We start from the raw sequence: 15,133 nt of genomic DNA, 5'->3' as shown, positions 1-15,133 counted from the left end.
TGAACTTTTCTGTTCACTCTTGTTCTGACCCATTTGTCTGCCTTCTTTCCCAATTCTTGGGGAGAGGTCAGATCAGAGTCCACCAAGTACTGGTGCAACAAATCAGACACACAATTATTAAGAATATGCTCTCTCAGGATCAAGTTATACAGGCTGTCATAATCAGTAACTTTACTGCCATGTAACCACCCCTCCAAGGCCTTCACTGCCTGGTCAATGAAATCAACCCAGTCTTGTGAAGACTCCTTTTTGGTATCTCTGAACTTTATCCTGTACTGTTCAGTGGTTAAGCCATAACCATCCAGGAGTGCATTCTTAAGAACTTGGAAATTGTTAGCATCATTTTCTTTTACAGTAAGGAGCCTATCCCTACCTTTTCCAGTAAATGATAGCCATAGGATAGCAGCCCACTGCTTTTGAGGGACATCCTGTACAGCACAGGCCCTCTCAAGTGCAGCAAACCACTTGTTAATGTCATCCCCCTCCTTGTAAGGGGGAACTATCTTATGCAGATTCCTGGAATCATGCTCTTTTGCAGGATGACTATGGGGAATACTGCTGCTGCCACCATGGGTATCTAAACCCATCTTCTGTCTTTCCCTCTCTATTTCTAAAGACTGTCTATCCAAATCCAGCTGTTGCTTCTTGAGCTTCAGTCTGGTTTGCTCCACTCTCAATCTATTGAGCTCCCTTTCCAACAATCTGTCATCAGGGTGGGTGGGAGGGACATTTCTAGATACAGAGGTATGATGGGAATGAACAGAAGGAGACCTGTCCCTTACAGAGGGCACCCTAACAGCTTGGCTACCAGTATAATGTGAGAGCACATCATCAGTATGATGTGATTCAACCTCTGTACCAACTATGCTAGACTGTCTAGTAATGGGCAGGCTGAGAAGTTTCTTTCCTGAACCTTTTCCTGGGGGAGTCCCTGGATCAGATTGAGAACCATTAGCTACTTTTTCTACAGATTGGGCACTTATGGCCTTATCCTGTACTCTAAGCATATTAATTAACAGTTCTAAGGAAGGATTCTTCCCTACACTCAAACCTCTCTCTATGCAGAGACTCCTTGCTCCTTTCCAGCTAAGGTGATCATATGCAAGTTTGGACAGTTCAACTTTTTGGCCTGTGCCAGACATTTTTAGAGAGAGTTAAAGTGATAGACAAAGAGAAAAAAGTTTTCAGAACTTTTTGGAAAGACAGAAAAAACTTTTTAAACTTTTAAGAACTTTTTGAAAGTTTAGAAGTACTTTTCAGCACTTAGAAAAGAGTGAAAAGAGGAAATGCAAAACTTTTTGGCTATGTGTATATACACTGACCTTGTTTTGTATATTTTTCTCTTATGAAAAGTACAATGACAAGAGTGGTAAGTAGTCTCAAAGCACTTATCCCACCGCTGCACAACCAATGTAGGAGGCTGGACTGGCTTGTAGTGAGTACCAAGGGGTACTTGCACCTTGCACCAGGCCCAGTTATCCCTTATTAGTGTATAGGGTGTCTAGCAGCTTAGGCTGATAGATAATGGTAGCTTAGCAAAGCAGCTCAGGCTGAACTAGGAGACGTGTGAAGCTACTACAGTACCACTTAGTGTCATATGCACAATATCGTAAGAAAACACAATACACAGTTATACTAAAAATAAAGGTACTTTATTTTTATGACAATATGCCAAAGTATCTTAGAGAGTACCCTCAGTGAGAGGATAGGAAATATACACAAGATATATATACACAATAGCAAAAATATGCAGTATAGTCTTAGAAAACAGTGCAAACAAGGTATAGTTACAATAGGATGCAATGGGGAAACATAGGGATAGGGGCAACACAAACCATATACTCCAGAAGTGGAATGCGAACCACGAATGGACCCCAAACCTATGTGACCTTGTAGAGGGTCGCTGGGACTATTAGAAAATAGTGAGAGTTAGAAAAATAACCCTCCCCAAGACCCTGAAAAGTAAGTGCAAAGTGCACTAAAGTTCCCCTAAGGACAAAATAGTCGTGTTAGAGGGAAAATGCAAAGAAAACACAAATCAGCAATGCAACAACGATGGATTCCTGACTGAGGGTACCTGTGGAACAAGGGGACCAAGTCCAAAAGTCACAAGCAGCTCGGAGATGGGCAGATGCCCAAGAAATGCCAGCGGTTGGTGCAAAGAAGCTCTTACTAGGCTGAAGAACTGTGAATACTGCAGGAACGACAAGGGCTAGAGGCTTCCCCTTTGGAGGATGGATCCCCCACGCCTTGGAGAGTCGTGCAGAAGTGTTTTCCCGCCGGATGGACGCCAACAAGCCTTGCTACACGCAAATCGTGCGTTTGGCGTTTTTGGACGCTGCTGGGGCCCAGGAGGGACCAGGAGGTCGCAAATTGGACCTGCAGAGAGAGGGGACGTCGAGCAAGACAAAGAGCCCTCACTGAAGCAGGTAGCACCCGGAGAAGTGCCAGAAACAGGCACTACGAGGATGCGTGAAACGGTGCTCGCCGAAGTTGCACAAAGGAGTCCCACGTCGCCGGAGACCAACTTAGAAAGTCGTGCAATGCAGGTTAGAGTGCCGTGGACCCAGGCTTGGCTGTGCACACAGGATTGCCGCCGGAAGTGCACAGGGGCCGGAGAAGCTTGCAAAGTTGCGGTTCCTAGCAATACAGCCCAGCGAGGTGAGGCAAGGACTTACCTCCACCAAACTTGGGCTGAAGAGTCACTGGACTGTGGGGGTCACTTGGACGGTGTCGCTGGATTCGAGGGACCTCGCTCGTCGTGCTGAGAGGAGACCCAAGGGACCGGAGATGCAGCTTTTTGGTGCCTGCGGTTGCAGGGGGAAGATTCCGTCGACCCACGGGAGATTTCTTCGGAGCTTCTGGTGCAGAGAGGAGGCAGACTACCCCCACAGCATGCACAAGCAGGAAAACAGTCGAGAAGGCGGCAGGATCAGCGTTACAGAGTTGCAGTAGTCGTCTTTGCTACTATGTTGCAGGTTTGCAGGCTTCCAGCGCGGTCAGCGGTCGATTCCTTATCAGAAGGTGAAGAGGGAGATGCAGAGGAACTCGGCTGAGCTCATGCATTCGTTATCTAAAGTTTCCCCAGAGACAGAGACCCTAAATAGCCAGAAAAGAGGGTTTGGCTACCTAGGAGAGAGGAAAGGCTACTAACACCTGAAGGAGCCTATCACAAGGAGTCTCTGACGTCACCTGGTGGCACTGGCCACTCAGAGCAGTCCAGTGGGCCAGCAGCACCTCTGTTTCCAAGATGGCAGAGGTCTGGAGCACACTGGAGGAGCTCTGGACACCTCCCAGGGGAGGTGCAGGTCAGGGGAGTGGTCACTCCCCTTTCCTTTGTCCAGTTTCGCGCCAGAGCAGGGGCTAAGGGGTCCCTGAACCGGTGTAGACTGGCTTATGCAGAATTGGGCACATCTGTGCCCAACAAAGCATTTCCAGAGGCTGGGGGAGGCTACTCCTCCCCTGCCTTTACACCATTTTCCAAAGGGAGAGGGTGTCACACCCTCTCTCAGAGGAAGTTCTTTGTTCTGCCATCCTGGGCCAGGCCTGGCTGGACCCCAGGAGGGCAGCTGCCTGTCTGAGGGGTTGGCAGCAGCAGCAGCTGCAGAGAAACCCCAGGAAGGGCAGTCTGGCAGTACCAGGGTCTGTGCTACAGACCACTGGGATCATGGAATTGTACCAACAATGCCAGGATGGCATAGAGGGGGCAATTCCATGATCATAGACATGTTACATGGCCATATTCGGAGTTACCATGGTGAAGCTACATATAGGTAGTGACCTATATGTAGTGCACGCGTGTAATGGTGTCCCCGCACTCACAAAGTTCAGTGAATTGGCTCTGAACAATGTGGGGGCACCTTGGCTAGTGCCAGGGTGCCCTCACACTAAGTAACTTTGCACCTAACCTTTACCAGGTAAAGGTTAGACATATAGGTGACTTATAAGTTACTTAAGTGCAGTGTAAAATGGCTGTGAAATAACGTGGACGTTATTTCACTCAGGCTGCAGTGGCAGGCCTGTGTAAGAATTGTCAGAGCTCCCTATGGGTGGCAAAAGAAATGCTGCAGCCCATAGGGATCTCCTGGAACCCAAATACCCTGGGTACCTCAGTACCATATACTAGGGGATTATAAGGGTGTTCCAGTAAGCCAATGTAAATTGGTAAAAATGGTCACTAGCCTGTCAGTGACAATTTGGAAAGAAATGAGAGAGCATAACCACTGAGGTTCTGATTAGCAGAGCCTCAGTGAGACAGTTAGTCACTACACAGGTAACACATACAGGCACACTTATGAGCACTGGGGCCCTGGGTTACCAGGGTCCCAGTGACACATACAACTAAAACAACATATATACAGTGAAAAATGGGGGTAACATGCCAGGCAAGATGGTACTTTCCTACAGTCGGGACTTTGGATTCAAAGAGTCGCGGTCAGGGGAAGCCTCGGGATTCCCTCTGCAGGCGGCGCTGTGGGGGCTCAGGGGGGACAGGTTTTGGTACTCACAGTATCAGAGTAGTCCTGGGGTCCCTCCTGAGGTGTTGGATCTCCACCAGCCGAGTCGGGGTCTCCGGGTGCAGTGTTGCAAGTCTCACGCTTCTTGCGGGGAGCTTGCAGGGTTCTTTCAAAGCTGCTGGAAACAAAGTTGCAGCCTTTCTTGGAGCAGGTCCGCTGTCCTCGGGAGTTTCTTGTCTTTTCGAAGCAGGGGCAGTCCTCAGAGGATGTCGAGGTCGCTGGTCCCTTTGGAAGGCGTCGCTGGAGCAGGATCTTTGGAAGGCAGGAGACAGGCCGGTGAGTTTCTGGAGCCAAGGAAGTTGTCGTCTTCTGGTCTTCCTCTGCAGGGGTTTTCAGCTAGGCAGTCCTTCTTCTTGTAGTTTGCAGGAATCTCATTTTCTAGGGTTCAGGGTAGCCCTTAAATACTAAATTTAAGGGCGTGTTTAGGTCTGGGGGGTTAGTAGCCAATGGCTACTAGCCCTGAGGTTGGGTACACCCTCTTTGTGCCTCCTCCCAAGGGGAGGGGGTCACAATCCTAACCCTATTGGGGGAATCCTCCATCTGCAAGATGGAGGATTTCTAAAAGTTAGTCACTTCAGCTCAAGACACCTTAGGGGCTGTCCTGACTGGCCAGTGACTCCTCCTTGTTGCTTTCTTTGTTCCCTCCAGCCTTGCCGCCAAAGGTGGGGGCCGTGGCCGGAGGGGGCGGGCAACTCCACTAAGCTGGAGTGCCCTGCTGGGCTGTGACAAAGGGGTGAGCCTTTGAGGCTCACCGCCAGGTGTCACAGCTCCTGCCTGGGGGAGGTGTTAGCATCTCCACCCAGTGCAGGCTTTGTTACTGGCCTCAGAGTGACAAAGGCACTCTCCCCATGGGGCCAGCAACATGTCTCTGGTGTGGCAGGCTGCTGGAACTAGTCAGCCTACACAGACAGTCGGTTAAGTTTCAGGGGGCACCTCTAAGGTGCCCTCTGGGGTGTATTTTGCAATAAAATGTACACTGGCATCAGTGTGCATTTATTGTGCTGAGAAGTTTGATACCAAACTTCCCAGTTTTCAGTGTAGCCATTATGGTGCTGTGGAGTTCGTGTTTGACAAACTCCCAGACCATATACTCTTATGGCTACCCTGCACTTACAATGTCTAAGGTTTTGTTTAGACACTGTAGGGGTACCATGCTCATGCACTGGTACCCTCACCTATGGTATAGTGCACCCTGCCTTAGGGCTGTAAGGCCTGCTAGAGGGGTGTCTTACCTATACTGCATAGGCAGTGAGAGGCTGGCATGGCACCCTGAGGGGAGTGCCATGTCGACTTACTCGTTTTGTCCTCACTAGCACACACAAGCTGGCAAGCAGTGTGTCTGTGCTGAGTGAGAGGTCTCCAGGGTGGCATAAGACATGCTGCAGCCCTTAGAGACCTTCCTTGGCATCAGGGCCCTTGGTACTAGAAGTACCAGTTACAAGGGACTTATCTGGATGCCAGGGTCTGCCAATTGTGGATACAAAAGTACAGGTTAGGGAAAGAACACTGGTGCTGGGGCCTGGTTAGCAGGCCTCAGCACACTTTCAATTGTAAACATAGCATCAGCAAAGGCAAAAAGTCAGGGGGCAACCATGCCAAGGAGGCATTTCCTTACAGCCTCTTTATATACTGAGACACCAGTCCCCTCTTAACCTTATCTCCTAATCCGTTAATGTTCCATGATAAGACCGACAAGGCCCTGAGGGCTGTCCTGGGGGGGCTCTGGATAACTCATAGTAGCCATGTGGATTCATCTGTCGAATATAATAGAGGGGAGTAGTCCGTTTCTCTACAATCCCCACGAAAGCCCTCGGGTCACCCATAGCCTGACACCACCTCAGTAAAGTCCTGCTGCATGTCTGTGTCTGTATCTTTTTAACCCTTCCCATTAACCCCCCAGAATCAAACTCTTTCAAAACCTATAACTCTCCCCCCTCCTCCCATGAACCCCTGTGAGCCCAAAACCTTAAACAGCGTCTCATCGGGAGTTGAGAGGTCTGTAGCTCACACCCTATCCCTTCAAATCACAGCTTTCAAGCTTCAACAACCCAACATGTCTGAAATTGGATATCACGGCAAGATCAGCTCCTCCTCTTCACCACTTAAGGTGAGGATCAATGAAAGAAAAACCTATTCATCCTCCTATGGCCTTGTATTAAGTTGCTGCCTCAGCAGTCTCGGCACCACCACTGGCTTCCGGAGCCTTCTCCTCTGTCTCCAGGTGGCTGATGGCCACTGCCAAGAGATGGGGAGACGCAGCTTCCGACTCTGTGCCCACTCCCGCCTCAGTCATTATTGAAATTAAAGCAGGATCATCTCTTCTATCTCTCTGCCTAGTGGACCGGCTGCAGCTCCCCTCCAATTCAGACAAATTCCGTAGGTCTTGGTGAAGGAGGGAGACCTCCGATCTTACTTCCCCCACTCGTGCTCCAGGGCCTCACAAGAAGATTGAATGGCAGCCAGAAGGGCCGCATTATTTGGCACCTCCAAAGACTCCAGGGCTGGGAGTGTGGGGTGTCAGTACCTTCGTGTAGCGGTCCATAACGTCCCTGATGAGGGTCCATCCTCCCCCTCTGGCCGTGACGATGATCTGTTGCCGGCGCCCCAGCCTTAACGTCACTGGGATGGAGGCCAGCCAGCCGTGCAGGAAATCATTGGCTCGGCGATCTCTGGGGCCCAGCTGGCCTAATCAAGCCCTCACGCAAGCCTCACCTCCAGTGCTCATTTGGCGGCTCCGGAGGATTGCTCGACAGCCCGGGGGCTCGAGCTGTGAGGAAGCAGGATCTTCTGTGCGGATGGTAAGAGGCTGAGACAGGGCTCCTGTCTTAGGTGTCCGTCCTGGGCGCCATCCAGGGTAAGATACTTAGGCAAGTTTACTCATGGGTTAATAGGTTCAATAGAGCTTGCCACTAATTTTGAGGTCCCTCTTAATGTCCTGACGTTGGATACTACTAAAGGTCCTACTTGAAACACACTAGAACACAATAACTTGAAAAATACATTCTGCAGGGTAGTTCAGTTCATCTATAAGAAGCCCTCAGCTAGAATTCTTATATATGGCAGGTTAACACCGGAGTATAAAATAACAAGGGGCACGAAGCAGGGCTGTCTGCTATCCCCACTGTTATTTAACTATTGAACCATTGGCACATAAGCTTAGAAAGGAGAATGCAATATAGTCTTCAAAGGAAAAGAATGTGTCCATTACAGGAAGGATCCCATTAAATAAATGAAAAGATACACGCATATCATCTGCGTCCTATAGCTTTGTTTATAACAAAAAAAAAGAAAAAAATAAGCTCATAACTGAGATTTCAAACTGAGATGCCACTATTTATCCTCTATTAGCATGACAGACTAGGGGGCACACAGAGCCAAAATTGCTTTCCTATTTAAGGTTGTATCCAACATTGGAGCTTACATCTGGCTTAAGTGAGGAGGAGACCTATGAAGCAACATGACAACTTAGAGTGAGTGATGGATTTCATCCTGAAAGAAAATATTTCTTCTTTGGATATACTAGAAGGGTATTTTTGTATTTTGCACACCTTGTGTGTGATATGTTGTTGCGAGTTCAAGCTGTTGCATCACTTTAGTTTATAGCACTTACGTTGGAATAGGCAGCCATGACATTAGGCATATAGTTTGTAGGGCTCAATTACCTCATACTCGGCAGAGGGGTCCTCATCAATGGGTTTGTTGCTTTTCAATATTTTACCTCAGGAAAGTTAGGCATGTATTATATCTTAAAGGACTGACCTAATTAACTCTATTACAGATGTATTTAGCTGACTGCCTGGGGATCCAGAGTAGTTCGCAAATACTCACTCTTGAAATGAACCTACCATGTTTGAAAAAGCTTTGTTTAAAATGGTTAATATCCACAAATTGCTTTATTTACAAATCAAAATCAATTGATTTTCTCCTGAGGTCTTTCTGGTGCATTTGAGAGTGCCCTGCACATGACTTAAACTTAATTATATAGATTTGTTGACATCCTCTACCTCACTTCCTCCTTACCTTACAGTCTTTTAATTTGGCAGTGTAAATGCTTTATGTTGTAAAGGGAAGTCTTGCCCTAACGTCTTTCAACCCCCATTCCTATGATCTTTTCAACAAAAACATGAATCTATATCTCCAAATTTGAGGAATCCTAATTGGCTCCCAGTGTGCCAATTCATCCATTTCATATGTTTATCAACCTTCAGCAAGTATTATAACAGAAGCCCTGACTATCTGAGAGAAAGTGTTCATGCATTCCATCCCTCCATATCTTTCAGATCTAGCGACTATTGTTGCAACTCCCTAAAGTGTGCTATCTATGTCTAGGTGGATGCTGCTTTAACGTGTTGGCTCCTAAAACATCTTTCTGACAGCTGTGCACTGTTCAAGTAGCTCATAATGTATCATTTGTCTATTACAATTACCATACCTCCAATCCTACTGAACATTGTCTTTCAGAAACTATTAATTATGCACATAAAATAAATGAGCTTATGTCAAGCTTCTCTTTTTCAAATATGCTGTTCTCTATTCATACTTTGCTTATTTTGTTCTATATCAATTAATGTTTTTTTTTTGTTTTTGTTTCATAGGGAGAAGGATGAGGCTCATCAGCTTCATCAAGAAGCTTGGGAGCGACATCAGGCAAGAAAGGACCTGCGTAGTAAAAACCAGAATGCACCTGACAACCGCCCAGAGGAAAGTTTCTTTAGCAGACTAGATTCTAGTCTGAAGAAGAACACTGCTTTTGTCAAAAAGTTAAAAACAATCACCGAGCAGCAGAGGGAATCATTGTCCCATGATTTCAGTGGCCTTAATTTGAGCAAGTACATTGCTGAAGCTGTTGCTTCTATTGTAGAGGCAAAGTTGAAAATTTCTGATGTGAACTGTGCTGTGCACTTGTGTTCTCTCTTCCACCAGCGATATGCAGATTTTTCCCCTTCCCTTCTCCAGGTTTGGAAAAAACATTTTGAAGCCAGAAAAGAGGAGAAGATGCCTAACATTACCAAATTAAGAACTGATTTGCGTTTTATTGCAGAGCTTACAATAGTGGCCATTTTTACAGATAAAGAAGGTCTGTCATTAATTTATGAACAGCTCAAAAACATTATTAATGCTGATCGGGAATCTCATGCACATGTTTCTGTAGTGATAAGTTTTTGTCGTCACTGTGGAGATGACATTGCTGGTTTGTTGCCCAGGAAGGTCAAGAATGCAGCAGAGAAGTTTGACCTTAATTTTCCTCCTAGTGAGATAATAAGCCCCGAGAAGCAGCAGCCTTTCCAAAATCTTCTGAAGGAGTATTTTACATCTTTGACCAAGCATTTGAAAAGAGACCACCGTGAGCTGCAGAATATTGAGAGGCAAAACAGGTAAACTTTGTTGTTCTTGCTTTGTGACTGTGAAGAGCAAGAAAATAATTAAGCTAAGATATAGCAAAAGTAGTGCTAATATGTTTTGGGGTTTTGCAATGTATCTTTGATCGAAACCATCATAAATTATTAATTAATTTGTTTCTTGAATTAGGGTGGTGGGAGCAACTAGTAAGGTCTGTCTTTACATCCCAACTGTAGAATGAATTGATTGCATAGTATTGCAAGGGAAACACTAGAGCCATTCCGGAATTGAACCAATTCACCAAGAAGGGTCAATTTTAACTCACCACATCTACCCTGAATCCATCTTCATATTTTTAGCTACATCAGCATAATTGGTGGCTGCTTCCAACTCTGTGCATGAGAAGCTGTGCATAAATGCAAAATTAAGAAAAAAGTCGGAGGGTATTGTGTAGATATGTTTCACAAAAGTTCGGCATGGGTTGCTGAATAATGCGTAATACATTGATGGCACCTCTTTTCAACCACAGTGGCTGGTAGATCTTTGTCTGAAAAATGGGACATCATGCAAGGGATGTGGCACTTGTTTAGTCTGCAGATTTGTTTAAATGTTGAAATGCTCATTTGGGACGCACACCAGTTTTCACGTCAGTAAAGTAAACATGCTCAGTTTGGCCACCGCCACATCCCTGGAAGGGAACAATATACTTCTCAAATGTAATTGGGGAAATTTAGGGCTCCTCCTCCGAGAACAACCTCTCAGAAATCATTTCCAGTGATAGGAACATCTATGCTAAAATCTTTCTACTTTGCAAGAGGACGGAGCCATCAAATTACAAATTTCTTCAATCATTTATTATTAGTGTCCTTTTGAGTGTTATATCCTACAGCTATTATTTAATGATGTACTGTGAGCTGGACATTGTTGCTTTGACAGCTTTAAATAATCCAGTATTGGAACTTTCATAAATTCACATGCTTGAATCATTCCCCGTTGTCGAGAAGGGAGCCCCCGGTACATTTAACTAAGTAGTGTTGAAATAGATCTAATCTAAGGGCCCTAGGCCTCTTAATTTAACAGTCTATCGGAGTCATTTTTATGTAAAAGGACCAAACTTGAGCCTCCCCCCAATCAGACAACACCACCTTCTAGAACCCTCATGAGAGAAGCTCCAGTACCTCAGATTTTCTACTGAACGTCGTGCTAGGGAGTCTCCTCGGAGCTCTGCTCTTTCTTCACGCAGTTTTTTCTCTGCTAAAATTTGTTTTGACTGATTGTGGGTGAGGCCTACTGCATGTCTGACAAGGAAAAGAAGGGTTTATTCAGAGCTTGCAAGACCTGTGGTAAAAAGAGACTACACTCTGAAGACCCTCATCAGGATTGCATATACTGCCTCTATCCGGACCACTCAGCCAAGGACTGTAAGATTTGTTGTACCTTTCCTTCTAAAACTCTAAAGGATAGAGGATTCAGCAGCTCTGAAAGGCACAAGAAGTCATCCTCTGTACCGCCATCTGTGCCTTTCAAAAGGCCCTCATCTGCGCCTTTCAAAAGGCCCTCATCTGCTACTGGGGCAATGACTGTAGCATCGACGACGGATTCATCGTCGACGAGGGTGTCGGTGAGTGCTTTTTCACCGTCGACGACGACTTCCACCGTTTCAGCATCAACAGCAGTTTTGACTAGGACATCGTCGACGACAAATGTCACAGCGTCGACGATCTAAACCTCATCATTCTCGACGGCAGTGACAATGGTGTCCGCATTGCCATTGTCGACGGCCTCTTCGACGGTAGAAACTTCAGTAAGGCTGTCGGCGATTAAGATCTCCATGCGTTCGTCGTCAATGACTCCTCTGTCGATGAAAGCTATATCTGCGCTGTCTACGACACCGTAGACGAGGGAAAAACAGCAGAAAAAACAGGAAAAGCTTAACCCAAAGCATACCTCACCTAGTAAGGTAACCCCTCTCATGCCAGTACACCTGCTGGAGGGGGATGGAGAGTCAAACGACGAGGGTCCATTTGGAACAGCACATAGCCCCTCCCAATTTAAATGTCAAATATTAAGAGGACGATGATGAATTTGGCGAAACCTATGACCCACAGTACTATGGAGGAGATCAACCATATCAGGAGAGAGCATACATACCAACCTCTTTGCTTTCTGATCTCAGAGCAATGCTGGCTGACTACAGTAAGCCTCAAGGACAGCAACCTCCTCAGTCGCGCGTTTCAGGGGTTACCACTCCAAGTCAGAGGCCAACCTCTTTGCCACTGGAGAATGTGGCCATGCCGGATATGACCATACCGCAGGACAATGATGGTTTCGGAAGGTGATCAAGAAGAAGTGGAGCTCCTTGGCTCTCGGAGTGGGACGAATATATTATTCCTGCTCCTCTTTCTCCTCAGTTGAAGGTGGATTCCCCTCCAGATGACAACGGGGGGTTCCATAATCTCCTGGAGAGAACGGCTAAACGATTTGCTCCGCCAATGCCGTCCAAGCAAACAGATTGCTTCTTATATGATTTTAAAGAGCCGTTACAGAAATCTGTGCGCTCTATACCTTTAGTCGACTTCTTATGGAAATAGGGGTTGAAAGTTATGCACAATACTGCTACGGTCAAGGCGGTGCTTCCCCGGCTAGACAAGAAATACAAGGATGTTCCAGCATGTCTAACTGTTCACCCTCATCCAGACTCAGTGGTTGCTCAGGCGGCACAGAGAAGGTAAAAAAATCCCTCTGCTCCAATTTCCGCACCTCCGGACACAGAGGGTAGACGGTTGAACAATATTGGAAAGAGGTTCTCGTCAATGCTAGCCTCGTTATAAGAGCGGCTAACTTCCTGGCAGTGTTAGCCAGATATGACAGACAACTATGGGCAGACATCACCCCGCATATAGACCAGTTGCCGGAGGATGTTAAATCAGAGGCGAAGAAGACATTACATGAGGGAGTGCGTACATCAGTGGAACTGATAGTCTGTTTAATGGATATAGCCACAACTGTGTTTTGTCAGCTTGCAGGTCCGGCTGTCCTTCAGGAGCAAGGCTGGCTAAGAGCTACGTCCTTCCGACCTGACGTCCAGAATAAAGTTTTAGACCTTCCTTTCGATGGCCAAGCCTTGTTTGGAAAACATATTGATAAGGCACTACAATTTTAGGAAGGTGGCTCTGAATATACTATTTCAAAGTGAGAAATATTGCGCACAGAGTCCAAGGGTTCCCCTTAGAGGTAAGATAGTGGCAAAATTAGATAATTCTAATGCTCTATTTTGTGGTAGTGTGGTCGAGCAGTAGGCTTATCAGAGGGTAGTGTTAAGCATTTGTTGTACACACACAGGCAATAAATGAGGAACACCCACTCAAAGACTGATTCCAGGCCAATAGGTTTTTATATTGAAAAATATCTATTCTTAGTTTATTTTAAGAACCACAAGTTCAGGATTTGAAGTACATACATGAATTGCAAGGTACTCCACACAGGTAAGTTAGGAACTTTGAATTTGAGCAATATCATATACAGTCTTTGTTAAAATGACAATAAGCTGTTTTAAAAGTAGACAGTGCAACAATCAACAGTTCCTGGGGGAGGTAAGTATTGGTTAGATTGTGAGGTAAGTAAGACACTTACAAGTCTCAGTTCCTGGGCTTAGACAGCCCACCGTTGGGGGTTCAAGGCAACCCTAAAGTTACCACACCAGCACTTCCGGGCCGGTCAGGTGCAGAGGTCAAAGTGGTGCCCAAAACACATAGGTGCCTATGTAGAAGAGGGGTGCTCCGGTTCCAGTCTTCCAGTAAGTACCTGCGTCCCCGGGGGGCAGACCAGTGGGGTTTTGTAGAGCACTGGGGGAGACACAAGTAGGCGCACAAAACACACCCTCAGCGGCACAGGGGCAGCCAGGTGCAGTGTGCAAAGCAGGCGTCAGGTTTTGAATAGGCTTCAATGGAGGGACTAGGGGTCACTCGAGAGGTTCAGGTAGGCACAGGGGGGCTTCTTGGGACAGACACCACCAGGGCTAGGCAGAGGGTTGCCTGGGGATCACTCCTGCACCGAGGTTCGGTTCCTTCACATCCTGGGGGCTGCAGGTGCAGTGCTTGTTCCAGGCGTCTGGTCCCTTGTTACAGGCAGTCGCGGTCAGGGGGAGCCTCTGGATTCTCTCTGCAGGCGCCGCTGTGGGGGTACAAGGGGACGTCTTGGGCTACTCACAGGGTCGCAGTCGCCGAGGAGTCCTCCCTGTGGTGTTGGTTCTCTGGATCTCGAGCCAGGGGCGTCGGGTGCAGAGTATGAAGTCTCACGCTTCTGGCGGGAAGAGTGAAATTCTTTGGAAGTTGCTTCTTTGTTGCAAAGATGTTGCTGTTTTTGAGCAGAGCCGCTGCTTACGGGAGTTTCTTGGTCCTGGGGGTCAGGGCAGTCCTCTGAGGCTTCAGAGGTTGCTGGTCCCTGTTGGATGCGTCGCCGGGTGCAGGTTTTCGAGTCAGGAGACCGGCCGGTAGGGCTGGGGCCAAAGCAGTCGTCGTCGTCCGTCGTCTCTGCAGGCTTGAAGGTCAGCAGTCCTTTTTAGTTCAGGTTGCAGGAATCTGATTTCCTGGGTTCCCGGGTGCCCCTAAATACTAAATTTAGGGGTGTGTTTAGGTCGGGGGGGCAGTAGCCAATGGCTACTGTCCTGGAGGGTGGCTACACCCTGATTGTGCCTCCTCCCTGAGGGGAGGAGGGCACATCCCTATTCCTATTTGGGAAAGCCTCCAAAACCAAGATGGAGGATTTCTAAAGGCAGGGGTCACCTCATCTCAGGGCACCTTAGGGGCTGTCCTGACTAGTAGGTGACTCCTCCTTGTTTTTCTCATTATCTCCCCTGGACTTGCCGCCAAAATTGGGTGCTGTGTCCAGGGGGCAGGCATCTCCACTAGCTGGAGTGCCCTGGGGCTTTGTAACACGAAGCCTGAGGCTTTGAGGCTCACTGGTAGGTGTTACAGTTCCTGCAGTGGGGGGAGGTTTTAAGCACCTCCACCCAGTGCAGGCTTTGTTTCTGTCCTCATAGAGCACAAAGGCTCTCGCCCCAGGGGGGCAGAAACTCGTCTCAGTGGCAGGCTGGCACTGACCAGTCAGTCCTGCACTGAAGGATTGGGTAAATTACAGGGGGCATCTTCTAAGATGCCCTGTGTGTGTGCATTTTGTAATAAATCCAACACTGGCATCAGTGTGGGTTTATTATTCTGAGAAGTTTGAAAACAAACTTCCCAGTTATCAGTGCAGCCAATTATGGAGCTGTGGAG

General features: G+C 47.3%; 1 protein-coding gene across 10 annotated transcripts in view; it reads left to right on the top strand.

Annotated features, from left to right (window-relative positions):
- Positions 1–15,133, top strand: part of UPF2 (UPF2 regulator of nonsense mediated mRNA decay) — a 765,941-nt gene that overhangs the window by 108,533 nt on the left and 642,275 nt on the right. For all 10 annotated transcript variants that reach the window (XM_069228662.1, XM_069228663.1, XM_069228659.1 and 7 more), the window contains one exon: positions 9,113–9,892. In XM_069228662.1, the coding sequence (XP_069084763.1) occupies positions 9,113–9,892 (780 nt within the window). The remainder of the gene's footprint in view (positions 1–9,112; positions 9,893–15,133) is intronic.

This window comes from Pleurodeles waltl, chromosome 4_1, assembly GCF_031143425.1.
Source record: "Pleurodeles waltl isolate 20211129_DDA chromosome 4_1, aPleWal1.hap1.20221129, whole genome shotgun sequence".
NCBI lineage: Eukaryota > Metazoa > Chordata > Amphibia > Caudata > Salamandridae > Pleurodeles > Pleurodeles waltl.
The sequence above is the reverse complement of the archived record's forward strand: the minus strand, read 5'-3'. Positions and strand labels throughout refer to the sequence as shown.